General features: G+C 40.4%; 1 protein-coding gene across 1 annotated transcript in view; it reads left to right on the top strand.

Moving 5' to 3' along the window:
* The window catches only part of PRKDC (protein kinase, DNA-activated, catalytic subunit), a 184,772-nt gene that overhangs the window by 21,912 nt on the left and 138,658 nt on the right, over positions 1-24,202 (top strand). The window contains exons 12-24 of the mRNA XM_030795536.1: positions 870-1,034; positions 1,494-1,662; positions 2,289-2,338; positions 3,253-3,378; positions 4,180-4,332; positions 6,554-6,669; positions 7,332-7,491; positions 8,168-8,254; positions 9,443-9,562; positions 9,980-10,139; positions 19,571-19,677; positions 22,542-22,632; positions 23,887-24,050. Of these exons, the coding sequence (XP_030651396.1) occupies positions 870-1,034; positions 1,494-1,662; positions 2,289-2,338; positions 3,253-3,378; positions 4,180-4,332; positions 6,554-6,669; positions 7,332-7,491; positions 8,168-8,254; positions 9,443-9,562; positions 9,980-10,139; positions 19,571-19,677; positions 22,542-22,632; positions 23,887-24,050 (1,668 nt within the window). The remainder of the gene's footprint in view (positions 1-869; positions 1,035-1,493; positions 1,663-2,288; positions 2,339-3,252; positions 3,379-4,179; positions 4,333-6,553; positions 6,670-7,331; positions 7,492-8,167; positions 8,255-9,442; positions 9,563-9,979; positions 10,140-19,570; positions 19,678-22,541; positions 22,633-23,886; positions 24,051-24,202) is intronic.

Raw genomic sequence — 24,202 nt, 5'->3', positions numbered from 1 at the left:
AGAACATAGCTGACAACTAATAAATGCTTCCTGTGTGAATACATATTTAAGCTGTGATTAGAGATTATTGTACAAAGCATCTTTATAATGAGATATATTTTATTTATTTATTTATTTTTTGAGGTGGAACCTCACTGTTACCCAGGCTGGAGTGCAATGGCGTGATCTCAGCTCACTGCAACCTCCACTTCCTGGGTTCAAGCGATTCTCCTGCCTCAGCCTCATGAGTAGCTGGGATTACAGTTGTGTGCCACCATGCCTGGCCAATTTTTTTTTTTTTTTTTTTTTTAAGTAGAGATGGGGTTTCACCATGGTGGTCAAGCTGGTCTCAAACTCATGACCTCAAGTGATCTGCCCTCCTCGGCCTCCCAAAGTGCTGGGATTACAGGCATGGGCCGCTGCACCCGGCCAGATACTGTATTTTATATCTGTATTTCTTCTTAATTAAAAAGCTTGTGGCTGGGCACAGTGGCTCACGCCTGTAATCCCAGCACTTTGGGAGGCTGAGGCGGGCAGATCACCTGAGGTCGGGAGTTTGAGACCAGCCTGACCAACATGGAGAAACTCTGTCTCTACTTAACAATACAAAAAAAAAAAAAATAGCCAGGCGTGGTGGCGCATGCCTGTAATCCCAGCTACTCGGGAGGCTGAAGCAGGAGAATCACTTGAACCTGGGAGTTGGAGGTTGTGGTGAGCTGAGATCACGCCATTGCACTCCAGCCTGGACAAGAGTGAAACTTCGTCTCAAAAAAAAAAAAAAGAAGCCTTGTTAAACTTGTGTTTTTAATCACATGGCTTAACATGGCACCTTAAATATTATTTTGATCTTGATAAGATTGATGAAGACTTCTGTTTTACCTTTTCTAAAGCCCTGCAAGGTTATAAACGCAAAAGATGTTGACTTCATGTACGTTGAGCTCATTCAACGCTGCAAGCAGATGTTCCTCACCCAGACAGACACTGGTGACGACCGTGTTTATCAGATGCCAAGCTTCCTCCAGTCTGTTGCAAGCGTCTTGCTGTACCTTGACACAGTAAGTGAACTAAACTGAGCACAGTTTTAAGTATTTAATCTTCATTTCTTCAAATAATTCGATGGAGTCATACGATACATTTAGTGTAGGCACTGTTGGGAACAACGTGACAGTTTTAGTTAGTATTTTGTGGCAATAGAATTATTGTCATGAAACTTGATTTTTTGTTATCCAGAACAGGAAAATATTTGTTTCTCTTTCCATCTTTCTGAAAGATTTGGAATTGTTGCTTGGGATAGAATTGCACCTCAAGACAATTTTTACTCTGTGTGTGTGTGTGTGTGTGTGTGTGTTTTAAGGCAGTCACAGTGATAAATGTTAAGCAGCAGGTTAGATGACAAACCATGTTTTTCTTTTAATAAGTATCTAATTCAGTTGTAATTACTTTGAATATTTGTATTATTCCTGTATTCATTGATTACCTCCTCTAACTCACGGTTTGCCGATTATTTCCGGTAGGTTCCTGAGGTGTATACTCCAGTTCTGGAGCACCTTGTGGTGATGCAGATAGACAGTTTCCCACAGTACAGTCCAAAAATGCAGTTGGTGTGTTGCAGAGCCATAGTGAAGGTGTTCCTAGCTTTGGCAGCAAAAGGGCCAGTTCTCAGGAATTGCATTAGTACTGTGGGTAAGTTTGCAATTTATTGTATTTATGAGTAATGAGGGATAATTAACACATTATTTGATATAGGTAAAGAGAATCTGGTTACCAAATTCTTTTGTATCTTTGACACAACTTTTGATGAACTCCTAAATTTTGGTGGACCAAAATCTCTTCCTTTTTTCATCCTATTACCTCTGAATTTTAATAATTTTAAGTTTTGTTTTTTTTTTCTTTTTTTTGGAGACAAGAGTCTCGCTCTGTCTCCCAGGCTGGAGTGCAGTGGCACGATCTCAAGGGATTCTCTTGCCTCAGCCTCTGGAGTAGCTGGGACTATAGGCGCCCGCCACCATGCCCGGCTAATTTTTATAGTTTTAGTAGAGACGGGGTTTCACCATATTGGCTAGGCTGGTCTCGAACTCCTGACCTTTTGATCCACCTGCCTCAGCCTCCCAAAGTGCTGGGATTACAGGCATGAGCCACTGCACCTGGCCAATAGTTTTAAGTTTTAAAATTAAAGCCGTTAATGAACTTAGAAAATAAATTGAGAGGTAAAGTTGGGTTCCAAAATATGACTGTTTTTTTTTTGTTTTTGAGTTTTGATTCTGTTTTTCAGTGTTTCATTCATTTTTGTTTTCTTTTTCTTTTTTCAGTGCATCAGGGTTTAATCAGAATATGTTCTAAACCAGTGGTCCTTCCAAAGGTAAATTCTGAATTTAATGTTTAGAAAATTAATCTGTTATCACTGAAAGCTAGGAATGTTGCTGAGGTTTTCGAATATAATTTTGCAAAAGTGGCCGTTTTTTTCTTAGTTATTAGCAATGCCTTACATTTTGAAAAGTGTAGGACATAATACCTCTGTATTTTGTTGGGTGAATACACTTCTAAGGTGTGAAACATCTTTAAGCATAACTTTAGGTTTTATACATTTTTGTAAACCAGAAATGTTTTCTCTCTTGAAACTCTAGGACAAATTGCTGAGGGAGGCATATCTTAGTTCCCAGAAATTATAGGACATATGATGAGATGAAAGATTGAACTGTGTACGAAAGCAAGATAAATGATTATAGCACATTCAGTGGATATTGTATTGAAATACTTGTTGGTGTATCACAGTTTTAGTCACAGAAGAATCACATATTTTTCTGTTTTTTATTTGTTTATTTATTTTTTGAGACAGAGTCTCGCTCTGTCACCCAGGCTGGAGTGCAGTGACGCGATCTTGTCTCACTGCAACCTTCCCCTCCAAGGTTCAAGCAATTCTCCTGCCTTAGCCTCCCAAGTGGCTGGGATTACAGGCAACCGCCACCTTGCCCAGCTAATTTTTGTGTTTAGAGTAGAGACATTTCGCCATGTTGGCCAGGCTGGTTTCGAACTCTTGACTTCAGGTGATCGGCCCACCTTGGCCTCCCAGAGTGCTGGGATTACAGGTATGAGCCACCGCACCTGGCCTCAGCTTTTTAAATTATGCTTTTTAAATATGATGTCTTCCTTAATCATATGGTCTCCTATGGGTGGAAGTTTAATTTAGAAAATTCTGAAAACCAGCATGTTCTGGCAGCAGTGCTGCTTCTGAGAATCCATCACTACATATTGTTATGCTGTCTTTCTGGCCAGGGCCCTGAGTCTGAATCTGAAGACCACCGTGCTTCAGGGGAAGTCAGAACTGGCAAATGGAAGGTGCCCACATACAGAGACTACGTGGATCTCTTCAGACATCTCCTGAGCTCTGACCAGATGATGGTAACGTTTACCATTGAAAGCTATAAATGTACCTTACTTCCTTTATTAGTCTCCGTAGTTTAGACATAAGACTTATTTCAGAATTATATTTTACTAACTTTCAAAAGTTTAAAACAGTGTACTTCAAAAATAAAAAATTAAAACAGTATGAATCAGGAAGTTAGAATGAGAGTAGAAATAAATGAATTGAAAGAAACACAGACATAGAACTCCTTTAACATTAGTGACTGTAGCTGAGTCCTCATGTAGCTTTAAATAGCAGGATGGTACAGCTCATGCTAAGCTGTTCTTCCTAACAGGTCCAGCCTGAGGATGGATATATATGTATTTGTATGTATGTATGTATGTATGTGTATGTTTATATATGCGTGCATATTTAGTTATTTATGCACATAAGTATATGTGCATATACTTACATGTACACAGACATAAAAGATATAGTGTCTATATATGCATATTACACATATTTGTGTTTATACATACACATCCACAGATTAATTGGGGTAAATGCTTTGACAAGGATTGGCCTAAATCTTCTCACTTACTGCTATATACAGAGTAAGTATTTGTTACATGACTGGATAAATGATATCTGACTGAAACGATGCTGTTATAATAATTTAGGAAGGTATCTTGCAACTTGAAAACTTCCAGATAAATCTGCTATAGTTTATCATCACTGTTTCCATAATATGCAAATCGGCACACATATCTGTATATGTGTCTTAATGCTTATAAAATACTCATACTAATACTTTTTTGCACAAGATTTTGAAGTTTATTGTTTTTCTTTATTTAAAGGACTCCATTTTAGCGGATGAAACATTTTTCTCTGTGAATTCCTCCAGTGAAAGTCTGAATCATTTACTTTATGATGAATTTGTAAAATCCGTTCTGAAGATTGTTGAGAAATTGGATCTTACACTAGAAACACAGACTGTTGGGGAACAAGAGGTTAGAAATTTTTATCAGTAGTAATTTTTCATCATTTTTGTATCAACTGTTTTTGCATATAAATATTTAGGGGATAATAGCACATTTGTAGAGGAGAACTGGATAAAATTTGGTTCTTCAGGATTATTATGTGCCATTGATGCATTTCTGTTGGATGTAACCTATTGTATAGAAAATGTTATTACTAGAAGGTTCAAAAAGTAATTTATATATGTTAATTTTTTTGTTTTTTGAAAAATTTATTTACTAGGTTCATTTGTTTCTTATTCCTTAGCAATAGTAAAGAGTGACAGAAATCTTATTTTATGTAGAAATGCCTGTGTAGGATAGGGAAACCTGGGGTTGCTCTTGTTTATAGTTAAGGAAACTCCAAATTATGGTACAAGGTGTTAAATGTGTTCCTGAGATAGGAAAATATAGATAATAGGAAGAGAAATAAGAAAATGCCCTCCCTTTTTTTCGCATCCCATTTTCCTAGCCTGAGTTAAAGATGAGTCATGGGTTAGGCCTGGCGCAGTGGGTGAAACCTGTAATCCCAGCACTTTGGGAGGCCAAGGCAGGCAGATCACGAGGTCAGGAGATTGAGACCATCCTGGCTAACACGGTGAAACCCCGTCTCTACTAAAAAATACAAAAAAAGGCCGGGCGTGGTGGCTCATGCCTGTAATCCCAGCACTTTGGGAGGCTGAGGCAGGCGGATCACAAGGTCAGGAAATCGAGACCATCCTGGCTAACACGGTGAAACCCCGTCTCTACTAAAAATACAAAAATTTAGCCAAGCATGGTGGCGGGCGCCTGTAGTCCCAGCTGCTCAGGAGGCTGAGGCAGGAGAATGGCATGAACCTGGGAGGCGGAGGTTGCAGTGAGCCGAGATTGGGCCACTACAGTCCAGCCTGGGCGACAGAGTGAGAATCCGTCTCAAAACAAACAAACAAAATACAAAAAAAATGAGTCGGGCGTGGTGGCCGCGCCTGTAATCCCAGCTACTCAGGAGGCAGAGGCAAGAGAATGGTGTGAACCCGGAAGGCGGAGCTTGCAGTGACCTGAGATTGCGCCACTGCACTCTAGCCTGGGCGACAGAGCGAGACTCCATCTCAGAAAAACAAAAGGATAAGTCATGGCTTAAGTCCACCAGCCTGGAGCTGCCCTGCTCTGGTCCGAGGCATTGGTGGTAACTGGACTCCATGGTAATTTGGCTGGTGAGAAAGAGCTGAGATCCCTGGAAGGCGTCTTGCTTGCTTTCGACTGCAGTGATTGTTTCAGACCAGATGGTGCTGATTCGAGTTCATGCGTCAGTACCTCCACTGCAGTCCTGAGAAGTTAGACAAGAGGTAATGGGGAGGATGTGCAGAGGAAACATGAAGGGAAACAGTACAAGCCCGTGGTCACATCACCTTTGTTGCACTTGGAGTATTCTCTTTTTCATGCGGGATGATAGGTAGCAACACTGATGTGTGCTTTATTGCTCTCTGTGCTTTGCAAATGTCTAAAATAATTTTATTTAAGAAAAAAACTTGCCCAAAGGGACTTCCTGGAACTGTGTCAGCTGACAGACCTGCATTTTAGAACACGTGTGTGTTCGTTGCTGTCTTCATTGGCTTCCCTTTCTCCTCTGTTCCCTGCCCTTGCAGCTTCATTCCAACAGATCAGTGACCACCTGTTAGCACTTCCCAGATATGTTTGGTCTCCAGCCTCCTCCTCCCTTTTTGGTTCCTGCTCTGTATTTCTAACTACTTGTGCAACATTTTAATTTGAATACACAGTTGTGTTTGGTAACACAGATTTGGTGACACAAACTTAACGTGTTTAAAACTGATCTTCATGCACTTCCAAAATACCATATTTTTCATTTATCTTTCTTAATACTGTTAATAATTTCTGTATTTCTCTTTTTCTTCACTGGAAATCTCTAGGTTATCTATTAAAATTCTGTCTCTGTCAAGGCATTATTGCTAGCTCCCTCAAGAAGTGCTGCCCACTTCTGGCATTTTCCTTTTTGTCCCATTCTCTCATCGCTTCCTGTGAGTCCTTTGGTTAACGCTTTCTGCAAGTCCTGCCCTTCTTATCAGACCATAGGTCTTGAGCACCCATCTTGGTCTTTCTCGCTGTTGCACTTTCTTCATAGCATCAGGCCTTGACCATGAAGTCAGTTGGAAAGTTATTTGTTGAGTGATTCCTGAGTGAATGGTACAATGTTTCTTTGCTACAATTACTCTTTAAGAACGGAGATGAGGCGCCTGGTGTTTGGATGATCCCGACTTCAGATCCAGCGGCTAACTTGCATCCGGCTAAACCTAAAGATTTTTCGGCTTTCATTAACCTGGTGGAATTTTGCAGGTATTTTGTAAAATTCTAATTATTTAAGAATGAAAATGATTGTTAGTTATTGGCTGTAATATAGGAAATTCCTTATATAGATGTAAGAAATGAAATAATAGGCCGGGTTCGGTGGCTCACACCTGTAATCCTAGCACTTTGGGAGGCTGAGGCGGGTGGATCACGAGGTCAGGAGATCGAGACCATCCTGGCCAACACGGTGAAACCCCATCTCTACTAAAGATACAAAAAGTTAGCAGGGCGTAGTGGCGGGCGCCTGTAGTCCCAGCTACTCAGGAGGCTGAGGCAGGAGAATGGCGTGAACCCGGGAGGCGGAGCTTGCAGTGAGCCAAGACTGCGCCGCTGCACTCCAGCCTGGGCGACAGAGCGAGACTCCGTCTCAAAAAAAAAAAATAATAATAATAATAAAAGGCAAGATCTATAATCGATTATATAGGTCTTTAAAATATATCTAAGTGTACTAGCTTACAGTTTTCATTATTTTTTATATTTAAAAGATCCTCAGGTAGAGAAAAATGGATTATAGATATAACTAAACATTTTAGGATACCTCAAAATGTTACGCGATGGGATTGTAGCTTAGTTGTTTGATTATGTCCCTTATAATTTTAAGATCAGAATGATACAAATTTCTACCTTCAATTTCTAATTTGTTTTTACAGAGAGATTCTCCCTGAGAAACAAGCAGAATTTTTTGAACCATGGGTGTACTCATTTTCATATGAATTAATTTTACAATCTACAAGGTTGCCCCTCATCAGTGGTTTCTACAAATTGCTTTCTATTACAGTAAGAAATGCCAAGAAAATAAAATATTTCGAGGTGAGTCTTTTTTGCAGGACATTGAATCTTGCGTTTTTTTAGGTCATGAGTATATATAAATGTATCATAAAATATGTGATTGTGGCCTGTGCGGTTTTAAAGTCTACTAATTTTGTTATATGTATTTAAAAAAAATTGATATGTGAGTGGCAGTTGGATAGCACTCTAAAAGGTTAGCAGCATTTTTTGCCCCGATGCTCAAGCACCTGGCTAATTATGTAAGATTAACAAAGCCTCTCAAAGTATGGTCCCAGGACCAGCAGCCTTGAGCATTGCTTCCTGCATCACAAACCTTGGGGGCAGGGCTCTGCCGCCTGTGCTAGGAGCCCCCAGGTGATTCTGGCACCTAGTGAAGTTTGAGAACAACTGGATTAGCATTCTCGACGCTCCAGTCAGTCACATGAGGAGCCCACCTGGGTAATTACAGGGTGAGATGAGGAAGAGGGAATGGACTTAGCTGTGTCCATGGCTTCTCACTAGCTGCCACCTTCCCTCCTCTTGTTCTGACTGGCCTGTGCCTTGAAATGTCTGCAGAGCTGATTCTGCCTCCTGTCTTCATTAGATGTTGGTAACTTGAAATGGATTCACCCCTCTGAAGACAGGCTGGGCACTATTGGATTGGGATATAGTCTCCTGATTCTTGTTCAGTGTACTAACTTGCTGTTTTATTTGACAGGGAGTTAGTCCAAAGAGTCTGAAACACTCTCCAGAAGACCCAGAAAAGTATTCTTGCTTTGCTTTATTTGTGAAATTTGGCAAAGAGGTAATTTTCAAATGATTTATCTTAGTGTCATCATGAACTGTTTTTAAATGAATGTCTACTGAAAAAATCCTAGTGATTATAAATAATTATTTTAAGAATTGGGGCTGGTTGCGGTGGCTCATGCCCTTAATCCCAGCACTTTGGGAGGCCGATGCAGGAGGATCACAAGGTCAGGAGTTCGAGACCAGCCTGACCAACGTAGTGAAACCACATCTCTACTAAAAATACAAGAATTAGCCAGGTGTGGTGGTGCACGCCTGTAATCCCAGTTCCTCAGGAGGCTGTGAGGCTGAGGCAGGAGAACTGCTTGAACCCTGGAGGCAGAGGTTGCAGTGAGCTGAGATTGCACGACTGCACTCCAGCCTGGGCGGCACAGCAAGACTCTTGTCTCAAAAAAAAAAAAAAAAAGAATTGTGTCGGGTCAGGAGGCTGGGGGAGGAGAATCGCTTGAACCGGGGAGATGGAGGTTGCAGTGAGCCAAGATAGTGCCACTGCACTCCAGCCTGGGGAACAGAGCGAGACTGTGTCTCAAATAAATACATAAATAAAAATAAAAATGTGTTTGCTAAATCTAGAGCGGGAGTAAGGTCCTAAAAAAACTAATAGAGGAAGTTATTGTGCTTCAAAAGTCCCTCAGCCAGGCATGGTGGCTCATGCCTATAATCCTAGCACTTTGGGAGGCCAAGGTGTGTGGATCACTTGAGGGCAGGAGTTAAAGACCAGCCTGGCCAACATGGTGAAATCCCATCTACTAAAAATACAAAAAATTAGCCAGATGTGGTGGTGTGTGCCTGTAATTCCAGCTACTTGGGAGGCCGAGGCAGGAGAATCACTTGAAGGATGGCAGAGGTTGCAGTGAGCCGAGATTGTACCATGCACTCCAGCCTGGCTGACAGCACGACTCTAGATTACAAAAAAAAAAAAAAAGTCCCTCGAGTTCTCTTAACATAATTCAGTTGAGTGATGACAACTCAAGATGAAATAGATTCTTGTTTTTCCATGTAGTAGATATTAAGCATTTCAACAAATTAACTTTCCTGGAGGTTAGTGTGTAATTTGTAAGTGAATGTGGTCATGTCGATATAGGCTACGTGCCCATTTTTGTATTTGAGAACAGGGCAGATACTTTTTAGTTGATTTTCAAATGTAGACTCTATTCAGGTATACATTACTGTCTTTCTTGTTAAGGTGGCAGTTAAAATGAAGCAGTACAAAGATGAACTTTTGGCCTCTTGTTTGACCTTTCTTCTGTCCTTGCCACACGACATCATTGAACTCGATGTTAGAGCCTACGTTCCTGCGCTGCAGGTAGGCGTTGTCTTGAACACAGCCATCTCTTCCTCGCTGTTGTGAGTCCCAGAACACATGGAAACACCATCCTCTTGCCCTGGCAGTCCCAGCAGGCATTTCCTCACAGGCATGCCCGGGTCAGGGTCTGCTTCTGCCACTTACTGGCTTTGGGACTTAGACCCTTGGTGACTCTGAACTACACTTGGAGGTCAATGTGAGAGTTAAACCTGTGTGCCTTAAAAGGCTGCGGTGTACCACAGCCACAGAGACAGCTGCTTGCTTTCCTCCTAATTACGTGGACTGCATTCTCCAGCGGTGTTGGGCATCCAGCAATAAAAAGGAGTATTAATTAGAAACCACAATTGCTTGGTGTTTTTTTTCTTTAAATCTTATATTTCCTGTGTTTCAGTTTAACTTGTTTGTATTAACATACAGATGGCTTTCAAACTGGGCCTGAGCTATACCCCCTTGGCAGAAGTAGGCCTGAATGCTCTAGAAGAATGGTCAATTTATATTGACAAACATGTAATGCAGCCTTATTACAAAGACATTCTCCCCTGCCTGGATGGATACCTGAAGACTTCAGCCTTGTCAGGTAAGGTTTAGAAGAATTGTGATGTGTATTGTAATTAAAATGGAAATGGAGTAACTATAATAGGCAGGACTGTATTTTTGTAACTTCTGAAATTTAAACCGAGCGTGTTCAAAATATGTTTGATTGCTGTTTTTGTAATTTCCCTAATTTATCTGACTCTAATTGTGATAAAGAAATATAGTTGAGGTATTAAAAACATTTTTCATTTACTCACTTATAGCTTACTGAGATTTATAAAATCTTCAAAGACACGTACTGTCTTAAATACCTTGAAATTTTTATGGCTCCTAATACACTGCTTTGCAAAAAAAAAACTTGTTGAATAAATCAGTCAGGAATTAAAAACTTCAGAAAATTCAACAGTAATTTTGTATTTTTACTTTCACTAGATTTTTATTGCTTTTTAAAACATAACTGGTGAAGCACACTAACGGTAGCTAAGAATTGGGAAAAAAAATGTCATCATAGAAAAAATAGGTTTGGGAAAAGAGTCAAAGAAAAAAATTATCTGCCCAGGTCAAAATATTACTAGTCAAGAAAAGAAAAAGTAGGACTTCAGAGTTGGGGTGGGGCACAGACTTACTTAAACTGGAATGAAAAGAGACATTGTCATCCGATGCAAGCAAAAAGATTCTGTTGGGAGAAAGACTGAAGTATTTGTAAGAATTTAAGCTTTACTATCTTCAAAGTAGAAGTCAAGTATTAATTTGTAATTAATACAAATTAATGAGGCCAAAAAAAGAAATACGGAAAAAAAATTGTGAGGTTTTACCTATGTAAATCATTATTTTATTGTTGAATCTTATTGACTTGGAAACATTAAGTGAAAGTTGTATGACAGATTTCATGCACTGTGTCTGCTTTTTGTGACATCCTCAGTACATATGCAGAGTTCATGAAGAAAGAGTCACAATTTTCTTACAGATTGTAATAACAAGTATATTTTAGAGACCAAAATTACAAACTAGTTAACCTTTATAGCTTTTAAAATTCACATTTATATAAGGAGTGCCATTATTTGAGTATTCGTGACAAATACATCACTTAGTAAAATGAATATGTGTGATAGCATGTATCTTTGTAGTATTTAATTTTCTTTTTTGAGTTCTGTTAACTCATTGAAAAGTTTTAGATTAATAAAGGAAGTTACTGTGATTGTTTTAAAGGATTTGCCTGTTAAACATGTACTCTATCTAGATGATTCGATAATTGAGAAAAGCAGAAAGTAAGCAAAATTAGGTGACAAAACAAAATCTATCATGTTAGAGACAAAAGTTAGTGTTTTAATAACTTTTTTTGGTGTATCAAACTTCCAGAACAATTGCAGGAACAGTAAAAAGAACTCCATGTGTTCTATCTAGATTCACCAGTTATTAAGGTTTTATACCATTTATGTTATTGCATGTACTTTCTCTGTTGTGTGTTTGTGCATGTTTTTATATTTACATGGGACTTTTTTTTGGAACTGTTTGTGAATAAGCTGAAGGTGTCATAGATCTTGAAGACTTCATTGTATATTTCTTTTTTTTTTTTTTTTTTTTTTGAGACGGAGTCTCGCTCTGTTGCCCAGGCTGGAGTGCAGTGGTGCGATCTCGGCTCACTGCAAGCTCCGCCTTCCGGGTTCACGCCATTCTCCTGCCTCAGCCTCTCCGAGTAGCTGGGACTACAGGCGCCCGCCACCACGCCTGGCTAATTTTTTTGTATTTTTTTAGTAGAGATGGGGTTTCACCGTGGTCTCGATCTCCTGACTTTGTGATCCACCCGCCTCGGCCTCCCAAAGTGCTGGGATTACAAGCGTGAGCCACCGCGCCCGGCCCATTGTATTATTTCTTAAGAGTGAGGACATTCTTTTACGTAACTACAGTATTATTATCAAAATCAGGAAAAATACATGGATACATATTCTTCTAAGTAACGGTCAATAGGCACATTTTTCACTTGCCCTATTAATTTCTTTTTTTAGCTGCATTTTTCCTGGTTTAGAATTCAGTGTAGGATCATGTGTTACTTTTAGTTGTAACTCTTTAGCCTCCTTAAATGTGGGATAGTTCTTCAACCTTTCTTAGTTCTCATGACTTGACATTTTGAAGGCTGCAGGCCAGTTATTTTGTACAGTGTCCTTCTATGTGGGTTTGTCTGATATTTCCTCTTGATGAGTTTTGGGCTATGCCTTTTCGACAGACCCTGGGTTCTCTTCAGGACACTTGGTGCCTTTGCTGGTTGTTTCCACTCTAACCATTTGGTCAGTGTTTGCATCATCTTTTTGTGGTTGTCAAGTTACTATTTTTCTCTCTGTGTGAGTTAGTAATTTGAGGCATTCCGTGCTCCACTTCCTAGAGTGATCAGTCCTCAGGCCTTTAGGTGGTACAGAGGAAGGTAGATGCTGGGCAGGGGGAGGTCCCAGGTGCTCCCAAGGGCGTGAGGAGGTCATACCCCATGGGGTGGCCTGGCACGGGGTTTACCCAAGACAGATGAGGCACTCACGTGTTGGGACAGCTGTCTGGGGTGTTGGGGTGCAGGCAGGGTAAGGAGGGCGATGGAGGTAGTAATTTGGTTACATACGGGAGATTGAACAAATACATAAATTCATTGAGAATAAGGGAAACTAGGTTTCTCATGTTGAAGTGAGCTACAAATACAGAAAGACAGGAAACTGGAGTGGACACTGTGGAGTTGCATTGGAAGTGAGCATATCAGTGTGAACCCATGGTCCTCCATCTCCCTATGCCTCTCCCCAGTTATATATGTGCATTCACATATGGATGCATCTAAATAAATGTGAAAATAGAACAGAGAGAGAGTGTGTGTGTGTTTCTGTGTTAAATATACTCTGGCCACTGAAGGGACCTCTAGGAGTGTGGTACCTGAATAGTAAAGCAAACCTGGCACCCAGGTCATGGCCGCCAAATCTCATTTTCTTTTTTTTTTATTATTATTATTTTGAGACAGAGTCTCACTCTGTTGCCCAGGTGGGAGTGCAGTGGCGCACTCTTGGCTCACTGAAACCTCTGCCTGCTGGGCTCAAGTGGTCCTTCCACCTCGGCCTCCCAAGTAGTTGAGACTACAGGCATGCACCACCACGCCCAGCTAATTTTTGTATTTTTAGTAGAGATGGGGTCTCACTATGTTGACCAGACTGGTCTTGAACTGCTGACCTCAAGTGATCTGCCCACCTCGGCCTCCCAAAGTGCTGGGGTTACAGGCATGAGCTACCATGCCCAGACCCACACCTCATTTTCCATTAATGGAACCAGGACTCCTTGGTTCCAACCTGGGGCCGGGAAAATACATTATGAACCTAGAATACTGTATTTTATAGAACATCCAGAAAGTAAGGACCTGTTCAAAGCATGATGGGGGAAATGTCACAGGCAAAAGTAGTGATGATTTGAGCATCGAAATAAATAACTTTAGAAACATTATAACCCATGTAATCAAATAGGAAGCAGTGAGCATGTACAGATATAAATAAGTAAAATGAGTAAGTTAAAGTTTCCTAGTGGTTTTTTTTTGTTTGATTGTTTGGTGTATAATAAGTTCTTATAAACTTAGCTTAAATGAGCACCCATTGATTATTTTATAGATTTATAGGACACAAGTTCAGATGGGCTCAGCTGGGTTCTCTGTTCAGTCATATGACTGAAATCAAGGTGTTGGCTAGGCCAGGCTTGTTCACTCCCCATCTAGGTTGTTGGCAGGATTCAGTTCCATGTGATTGGAGGACCAAGGTTCCTGTCTCCTTGCTGACTGACGGCTGGAGCATGATTCTCAATTCTTGGAGGCCTCTGAGTGTCCTCCTAGGTGGCCCCTACACCTTCACAGCCAGCATGGCACTTTTTGAAATACCGTGGTTTTAAAGTACCTCACCCAAACACGTACTAATGATTGAGAGTGAAAATAGTGACTTTACAGCAGAGACACCTGGTAGAGCCCTTCTTTGCCCACTGACTAGCAGTAGGACTTGTGGGCCACACGTGCATCCTGATGTGACTTGCTGAGTTGGAACTCAGTGTCACTCTGGGCCTCTTCTGTCAAAGACACATGGCCTGAATCTCCTTTTTCAGACAGTGAAGTCAGCGTAAAGCTCAGAAAATTTATCTGGTAAGACAGTGAATCTTTGCTGTCTCGGCAGATTGCATAGAAAGAATGATTTCTTGGCTGGGCACAGTGGCTCACGCCTGTAATCTCATAACTTGGGTGGATCACCTGAGGTCAGGAGTTTGAGACCAGCCTGGCAAACATGGTGAAACCCTGTCTCTACTAAAAAGACAAAAAATTAGCCAGGCATGATGGTGCACACCTGTAATCCCAGCTACTTGGGAGGCTGAGACTGGAGAATCACTTGAACCCAGAGGCAGAGGTTGCAGTGAGCCAAGATTGCGCCATTGCACTCCAGCCTGGGCGACAGAGCGAGACTTCATCTCAAAAAAAAAAAAAGAATGACTTCTCACTCATGGTATGGGCAAAGTCCTTGATCAGTAAACCAAAGAAGCAAACTTTTCAAGATTAAGTGACCTTTGCTAAAAATTTAACTCATCTCATATTATCTTTTCAGGCTCAGATTGTCACTTTCCGAGATTTGTCCTGTGTTATGTCCTTTCAGGTTCTGAAACCAATTGACACAACTTTCAAACACCGGTTCCCAGGGTGTCTGGGAGATCAGAACTCTTCTCATAGAAATACAGAGATGTTATACATGTTAACGTGACCTCCAAATCAATCAATAAGTCTTTAAAACATTATTTCTGTTTCCTATATAGTAACTGCTACTAGTTCTAACCCACAAAACAAAGGTTTATGGGGTAAGTCCCAATTCTGGAAAGAGATCCAGACATGAAAAAGTCTTGAGAGGCCGGGCGCGGTGGCTCACGCTTGTAATCCCAGCACTTTGGGAGGCCGAGGCGGGCGGATCACGAGGTCAGGAGATCGAGACCACGGTGAAACCCCGTCTCTACTAAAAATACAAAAAATTAGCCGGGCGTGGTGGCGGGCGCCTGTAGTCCCAGCTACTGGGAGAGGCTGAGGCAGGAGAATGTCGTGAACCCGGGAGGCGGAGCTTGCAGTGAGCCGAGATCGCACCACTGCACTCCAGCCTGGGGTACAGAGCGAGACTCCATCTCAAAAAAAAAAAAAAAGAAAAAAAAAGAAAAAGTCTTGAGACTCACTGTTTTATGAGGAACTACCCTCCTTACTTAAAAATGAAAAGCAGGCTGAGTGCAGTGGCTCACACCTGTAATCCCAGGTACAATTTTGACTGAGGGATGAGGATCACTTAAGGCCAGGAGTTTGAGACCAGTCTGGGCAACATAAGGAGAACTTATCTTTACAAATTTTGTTTTTTTTTTTTTTTTTGAGATGAAGTATCGCTCTGTTACCCAGGCTGGAGTACAGTTGCGTGATCTTTGCAACCTCCGCCTCCCGGGTTCAAGCAGTTCTCCTGCCTCAGCCTCCCAAGTGGCTGGGATTACAGGTGCGCACCACTGCACCTGGCTAATTTTGTTACAAAAATTTTAAAAATTAGCTGGATGTGGTGGTACACGCCTGTGGTTTCAGCTACTTGGGAGACTGAGGTGGGAGGATTGCTTGAGCCTGGGAGGTCAAGGCTGCACTGAGTCATGATTGCACCACTGCACCATAGCCTGGGTGACAGAGTGAGACCTTTCTCAAGAAAGAAAAAAGAAAAATCAGGCTGGGTGCTGTGGCTCACGCCTGTAATGCCAGCACTTCGGGAGGCTGAGGTAGGCAGATCACGTGAGGTCATGTTCGAGACCAGCCTGGCCAAAATGGCAAAACCCTGGCTCTACTAAAAATATAAAAATTATCTGGGTGTGGTGGCACGCACCTGTAATCCCAGCTACTGAGGAGGCTGAGGCAGAATTGCTTGAACCCGGGAGGCGGAGGTTGCAGTGAGTGGAGATTGTGCCACTGCACTCCAGCCTGGGTGACAGAGCAAGACTCTGTCTCAAAAAAAAAAAAAAAAAAAAAATCAAAAGCATGGCAGTTGTATTTCTGTACTATTCTTCTAATATAGCCACACAACCACTTGTTAATTATATAATTACTAAACTCATATTTCACCTAGAAAACTGGAGTGGGTAACTGAGAATAGCCTTACACACTAGCAGTATGTCAGACTCATGGAGCTCACAGATACCACTGTCTGCAGCCCCCCAAGAGACAGCATGCACATGCCTGTTAGCATGACCCAAGACCCCTACCTTCAACGGCCTATAAAAGCAAAAAAGGAAAAGCACATAAACACAAAAATTGTGCCTTTTCATCAATATTTCAGTATTCTATTAATATTTTACTTAGAAATTATCAAAGTACCCAACCGTCCAAGGTATCCATTAACTCACTCAGTCCAAGGTTGCAAATTGCCTAAAGATAATAGAGATTATCTTCCAGTTGGCATGCTGCACAGCGTAATTGCTGGGGAAATAAAAAGTTTACCCAGATGATTCAATTTAGTTGGATATAAACTTATTGCATTTTTCATAATCTTTTTTTTTTTGAGATGGAGTCTCGCTCTGTTGCCCAAGCTGGAGTGCAGTGGCGCGATCTTGGCTCACTGCAAACTCCACCTCCCGGGTTCACGCCATTCTCCTGCCACAGCCTCCCAAGTAGCTGGGAACACAGCTGCCCGCCACCATGCCTGGCTAATTTTTTGTATTTTTAGTAGAGATGGGGGTTTCACCATGTTATCCAGGATGGTCTAGATCTCCTGACCTCGTGATCTGCCCTCCTCGGCCTCCCAAAGTGCTGGGATTACAGATGTGAGCCACCGTGCCCAGCCACATTTTTCATAATCTTAAAAGTTGTATGGGACTGTTTCAGATGTTAAAAAAGTTCTGGAGATGGATGTGGTGATTGTTGCACAACGTCGTGAATGTAATTAATGCCACTCAATTATATACCTAAAAATGGTTAAAAGAGTACATTTCATATTATGTATATTACACCACAGTTTTAAAAAACGTTATGAGAAGTAATGTTAGCTTATTAGCTGGAATAACTATAGGGAAAACAAACCCAAGTAGAAAGTGCGTGTTCGTATTATATTTAATACTGATAGATAAAATACATTTATTTAAACCAAAATGTTAAACTTGTCAGTTTACCACAGATGTGCCTTAATTATGTGAATATTCCTAAATGACCCCAAATTGTTTTCTGTACGATTTTTAAAATCTAGCACATTTAAAGCACTGTTAGTTCAACTTCCTTATTTTTGGAGAATTTTAGGAATTCTCAATTTACATATCTGTATAAATCAGAACAGAGCTCCTTTAAGAGACTTCATAATCTAATTTATCAGTACCCTCCAAATACAGCAGAACATTATACACAAAATTAGATATAGGCCTTTGTTAATTATAGACACATACTTGCAAAGACACATAGAGAGCTTAGTAAATATTTTCAATTCTGCAGTTTGAGCCAAAAACCGGGAGATACAGACATTGCCGAGACCAGCTCGGTCGTGGAGTCCCTAACCCAGCGGCGCTAGAGGAATTAAAGACACACACACACAAATATAGAGTGTGGAGTGGTAAATCAGGGGGCTCACAGCCTTCAGAGCTGAGAGCCAGGAACCCAGATTTACCCACATATCTATTGACAGCAAGCCAGTGATAAGCATTGTTTCTATAGATTATGGATTAACTAAATGGGAAACAAAGGGATGGGCTGAAACAAAGGAATGGGCTCTGGCTAGTTACCTGTAGCAGGAGCATGTCCTTAGGGCACAGATGGCTCATGCTATTGTTTGTGGTTCAGGAACGCCTTAAGTTATTTTCCGCCCTGGGTGGGTCAAGTGTTCCTTGCCCTCATTCCAGTAAACCCACAACCTTCAGCGTGGACATCATGGCCATCACGAACATGTCAGAGTGCTGCAGAGATTTTGCTTACGGCCAGTTTTGGGGCCAGTTTATGGCCAGATTTGGGGAACTGTTTCCAACAGACATAGAAAATGCTGAATAGTCCAGAAATCAAAGATCTGTTTTTTTCCAGTGAACTAAAAATTCTTAACTTAGTGGAGCTCAAAAAACAAACAAACAAAAAAACACTAAAAACTAGATTCTGTTATCATCTCTGGCCCATCAGAGAGTAGAACTCTGTAACATCTACCCATAGAAGGTTACCAAATGGACCACAGAATTATAGAAAGGAAAAGCTAGAGAGACAGAGCAGAGCTAAGATCCCACTGCCAGGGATTCATTCTGGAACCAAGAGAAGACTTGCTGGGGTTAAACCACTGGGAGGTGCCCTCCCGCGGTGCAGCTCACCTGGCCGTGTCAGTGAATGCACTGGACTTCTCAGAACTTTTGGAAATGACTTTATAGTTGTAGAACTATGACTGCAGAGAGAAAATGAACATGTGTCAAAGTTTAATTCAGCTATTAATAAATAGTAAAATGTTACAACTGGTTCCCGTAACCTGAGTCTAATCATGAGAAAACATTACACAAATGCATAGGGAGAGACCATGTATAAAATTACTGGCATATGATTTTTTAAATGTCTAAATTATGAAATGCAAGGAAATACCGAAGAACAGCTTCAGTCTAAAAGAGACTAAAGAGATAGGTCAACTAAGTGCAATATGCTGTCCTGAATTAAAAACATACTTAGGTGAATGCCGAACTCGGAGTGGTGCTGAGGAGTGGATGTTGGTAATCTGGTTTGAATGGTTGTGTGGCAGTTGTGTGGGAGACTGTCCTTGTGGAAAACACACATTGTGAAGCATTCGGGGCAGTGGGGTGTTGAGTCGGTCACTTACCCTCAGTGCTTCAGGAAAGAAGTTATATACTCTCCATCCTCTGTAAGTTTATGATTGCTTAAAAAAAAAAAAGGAATTTATTTGGGGTACTTCAACACTGTAAATATTCTTGTTCCTCATCAAGCTCACCATAATAGTTTTAGTATCCACTGACTATTCCTCTGAATCAGGTATTACTTTGATGGTTGCAAAATGGTGATTTTCTACCCCCATCATTTCTTTCATCCTAGTTGATGTTCTGCTGCAAGAAACAGTTTTCCCTTTTATTTATTTATCTGTATTAGTAAGATTTGTGGATTCTTATTTTTTCAGTGGGTCTAATCTTTTGCCATCATGATTGGTTTTGATGCTCACATTGTCCCAGATTTGGCCTGAGTGTGATGCGTGGGAGCCACTCCTGCTCCACGAGATGATTCATGCTCTTCTCGACCCTGGAGTCAGACACTTCCCAAGGAGCCATGTTCCTTTTGGCAGACAGTGATGTTTAAAAGCAACCACCATTTATATTTTTTGTTTTAGAAACTTAATTTTTAAAATCATAATTTAGGATTTTAATGTTTCTATTTGACAATACAGTTTGTTGTCTCTAATGTACATTAAATGAATAAATGAATGCTATTTTAAATTTATTTTCGTTTACTATTGATAGATGAGACCAAGAATAACTGGGAAGTGTCAGCTCTTTCTCGGGCTGCCCAGAAAGGATTTAATAAAGTGGTGTTAAAGCATCTGAAGAAGACAAAGAACCTTTCATCAGTAAGAAATCCTTTGTATTTTCTGTACCTTACATAATGCAGAGATCAGATTCTAACACATGTGAAAAGTAAAAATCTTCATTTAAAATGTTAGTTGTTTTTGTATACAAAGTAGAGTACAATATAAAAATAATTTTAATATATTGGCCAGGCATGGTGGTACACACCTGTAATCCCAGCACTTTAGGAGGCTGAGGTGGGTGGATCGCTTGAGCTCAGCCTGGGCAACATAGGAAGACCCTGTCTACTAAAAAATACAAAAAATTAGCTGGGTGTGGTGGCACATGCCTGTGGCCCCAGCTACTTGGGAGGCTGAGCTGGGAGAATCACCTGTGCCCAGGAAGTTGAGGCTGTAGTGAGCAAGATCACACCACTGCACTCCAGCCTGGGCAATGGGAGTGGCCTGACTAAAAAAAAATACATTTTTAGCTATGAAAATATAAACTATATTAACTGTTTCATTTATTTTTTTGGTCTTGTTTTTCTGTTCATCCCTGCCCTCAAATGTATTTAGTGGATAATAAAAGGTAAACTGGTTCATATTAAATAAGCAAGTCAGAATACTGATACCAGGGATATGTAAGACTTTCATTTATGCTTAGACCTGAAATATGTCATATTATCAGGTTCAGTTTGTTCCAGTTTTCTTTTTTGTTCTTTTATGGCTTTTTAGTGATAATTCCTTCGGGCCAGTTTTCTCGAGATGAGCCATATGATGTGATAGTAAAAAATGACGTAAATAGAGAAAATTGAGTTAGAATAGGGAAAATAGCAATTTTTGGAATGAAGTAAGAATTAAAATTTGAAAAACTTTTAACATCTAAAACTGATAATGCAAACTCTAGGGTCAGTTCTTCTCACCTCATTATTTTGGGCACCTTTTGATTGAGAGACTAGAATGAAACTAGAAATGGCAGCATAAAAGTTTTTATAATTTTGTGACACAGCAGGATAAAATAACTTAAATATATCTCTGGTTTTACAAATAAAATTTCTTTTATTCTTATCGATTTAATTTTTTTTTGAGGCAGGATCTCATGTTGTCACCCAGGGTGGAGTGCAGTGGTGTGATCTCAGCTCACTGCAGCTTCAACCTCCCAGGCTCAAGTGATCCTCCCGCCTCAGCCACCCGAGTAGCTGGGACCACAGGCATGTGCCACTATGCCCAGCTAATTTTTGTATTTTTCGTAGAGATGGGTTTTGCATTGTTGCCCAGGCTGGTCTTGAACTCCCGGGCTCAAGCAATCCGCCCACCTCAGCCTCTCAAATGCTGGGATTACAGGCGTGTGCCACTGTGCTTTGCCAAAATTTTTGTACAGGTACACAGTGCCTGTTCCTTAGCACTATGGTTCTCTAACTGTGACCCCTGGGGTATCCAGGGTGCAAGGCCAAAGCTATTTTTACTCCATTAATTTGCACGACGGTGTTATGATGGAGAACACTGTTGATTCTCTAGCATTGACTCTGAGCACAGATTTTTAAAAATACTCTGTGCGTGAGGCAGGAGGTGCACATGAAGCAGGCCTGCGTAGAAAAGTGTGACAGCTATCTGGAGAAAAAGCACTGTGTGGTGCTTTGAACTGGGAGCTGAAGTAGCCACTACTTTGTGGACACAATTTTTATTGAAATGACAACTGAAAGGCACACTGAGGTTATTCATAGGTGGATATATGCAGACATTTTCTCTAAAATGAACCAAGCCTGCCACTTTGAGGAAAACTTCTGAAAATCTGTTGCCAATGATAAAATTCAAGCTTTAAGTGAACTGTAAAATTTTGGAGAACTTGTAACTATTGCAGTAAGTTTGATAGCTTCTCATTACTTAAAGACTTTTTTTTTTTATTTTGAGATGGAGTCTCGCTATATTGCCCAGGCTGGAGTGCTCACTGCAACTTCCACCTCCTGGGTTCAAGCGATTCTCCTGCCTCAGCCTTCTGAGTAGCTGGGATTACAGGTGCGTGCCACCACGCCTAGCTAATTTTTTTATTTTTAGTAGAGACGGGCTTTCACCATGTTGGTGAAAGGCTGGTTTCCAACTCCTGACCTCGTGATCCGCCCACCTTGGCCTCCCAAACTGCTGGGATACAGGTGTGAGCCACTGTGCCCAGCCTAAGATTTTTTTCTAATAAGATTGGTGGTGATATTTGCTTATGTGATTTTTTGCATATGTGATGAAATGTGTCAACATTTGGAGTATCTGCACAATCCAGTGAACCAGTATTTTCAGATGAGGAATACATGATGTTTCCAAATTATACATGGATGAAAAATCCACTCAAAGTGCAAGATCAGCCACTAGATTTTAACATAGTAGAGTACGTAGAGTTCATGATAAGAATTCAGATTCGACATTGTAACTAACCTTTAAGAAACTACCGCTGGTTCAGTTTTGATGTAATATCAAAGAAGAATAACTACAGTTAGCTAAAAAGACTGTTTAAAATTTCTTGCCTGGTTTTCCAACTGCGTATCGGTGTGAGGCCCAAACTGTCTCCCAGTGAGCTAGACTGTAAAGGGATCTGCACTACTGTGGAATGGCCACTTTGCCCAGAGTTTTTGTTTGTTTGAAAAATATAGTTACTTTTTATAACGTGTAATGGGTTTAGTAGTTTAAATAACTATTTACATAGTTTCTGTGTTTCAATTTCTAATGTCATTAATACTGATAAACAGGACCTACATAAAACAGAGCTCTTTGGGGGTCCTTGATATTTCTTAAGAGTGGAAAGGAGCCTCCCAAAAAGTTTGGAACTGCTGTTCTAGGAAATGGACATCCAAGTGGGTGGCAAAGAGTTTTTTCCTATGTCTTCTATTTAATCTTTAACCCATTTGTAATCACATATATACAATTGCTCAAATTTACAGAATGAAGCAATATCCTTAGAAGAAATAAGAATTAGAGTAGTACAAATGCTTGGCTCTCTAGGAGGACAAATAAACAAAAATCTTCTGACAGGTAAACTTCTTTTAAAATAAATAACCTCTGTAGATATATTTGTGCTTTTATTTGGATGTATCCAGGTCATAATATGTTCTGAATATTTGCTCCTATATGTGATTTATATATTTTTAAATAAGATTATAAAGAATAATATCTTGCCTGATGGTTTGACTGTATCCGTGAAATTGGAATAATTCAGTATACTAGTAGAACAGATGTTCTAGCTTGACTTGTTAAGCATGTTATCCAGTTTGAAACAATGTAATTTGATACTCTTTTCCATATTATTGTCGGGAATTCCAAGTTTAATCTCTTTGAGATCCAATATTGTTAATATTTTGATATTTTTAGAAATTTTTCCAAATGAGAATTGCCATTTTTGATTAGTAGGCTGCGTGTGGTGGCTCATGCCTGTAATTCCAGCAGTTTGGGAGGCTGAGGTGGGAAGATTGCCTGTGCTCAGGAGTTTGAGACTAGCTTGGGCACCAGCATGGCAAGAAGCTGTCTCTATTATTTTAATTTAAAAGAATCCACTTTTTTTTTCTCGCTCTGTTGCTCAAGCTGGAATGCAGTGGCACAGTCTTGGCTCACTGCAACCTCCGCCTCCCAGGTTCAAGCGATTCTCCTGCCTCAGGCTCCTGAATAGCTGGGATTGCAGACAGATGCCACCATGCCTGGCTAATTTTTTGTATTTTTAGTAGAGATGGGGTTTCACCATGTTGGCCAGGCTGGTCTTGAACTCCTGACCTCAAGTGATCCACCAGCGTCGGCCTCCCAAAGTGCTGGGATTACTGGTGTGAGACACCATGCCCCACTGTGCCTGGCCAAAAGTCTACATTTTTGATTAGTAAAAATTCCTCTGTATTTTTACTTTTGAAATGTGTTGTTAAATATACCAGTGACTTTTGGTTATTTAGGGAGTTAGAGCCTGTATTTGGAAAGTGTTATAAAGATATTTTTTTTTTTAAGTAAAAATTTTGTTCATTGACTTTCTTCCACAAAATACTTTAAGCAAGTCTTACTGAATTTGGATATTAAACATCTGAGACTATTAGGCTTATTTAAAAGTAATTTTACTTTAAATTAAATTGAGTGATTTCTGGTGTTGTAATTACATATCTGAGGCAAAAGAAAAGGGAAAGATGAATGAAGTGCTTCACTTTAATAGAATGTAGAACAGCTGGCATTAGAAATGTTTTGATTTGTGAATAATTCTGACACTAATAAAAAGAAAAAAATGTTTCATTCTTCTTAAATCTTTTCTAACAGTCATGTCCTCAGATGAGATGATGAAGAGCTATATGGCCTGGGACAGAGAGAAGCGGCTGAGCTTTGCAGTGCCCTTTAGAGAGATGAAACCTGTCATTTTCCTGGACGTGTTCCTGCCTCGAGTCACAGAATTAGCGCTCACAGCCAGTGACAGACAAACTAAAGTACTTCTATTTTTCATTTCACCCATTATTTAGAGCCTATTGCTTTAAAAATACATATTGGTTAGGATATAGAGAACACATTTCAGCCATTCCAATATTAGTAATTTTGTATTTTCTGTAATATAGTAATTAGAAAACTACTTACTAATTAG

Source organism: Nomascus leucogenys, chromosome 16 (assembly GCF_006542625.1).
Source record: "Nomascus leucogenys isolate Asia chromosome 16, Asia_NLE_v1, whole genome shotgun sequence".
NCBI classification, from domain to species: domain Eukaryota; kingdom Metazoa; phylum Chordata; class Mammalia; order Primates; family Hylobatidae; genus Nomascus; species Nomascus leucogenys.
This window is presented reverse-complemented; position numbering and strand designations above follow the sequence as displayed.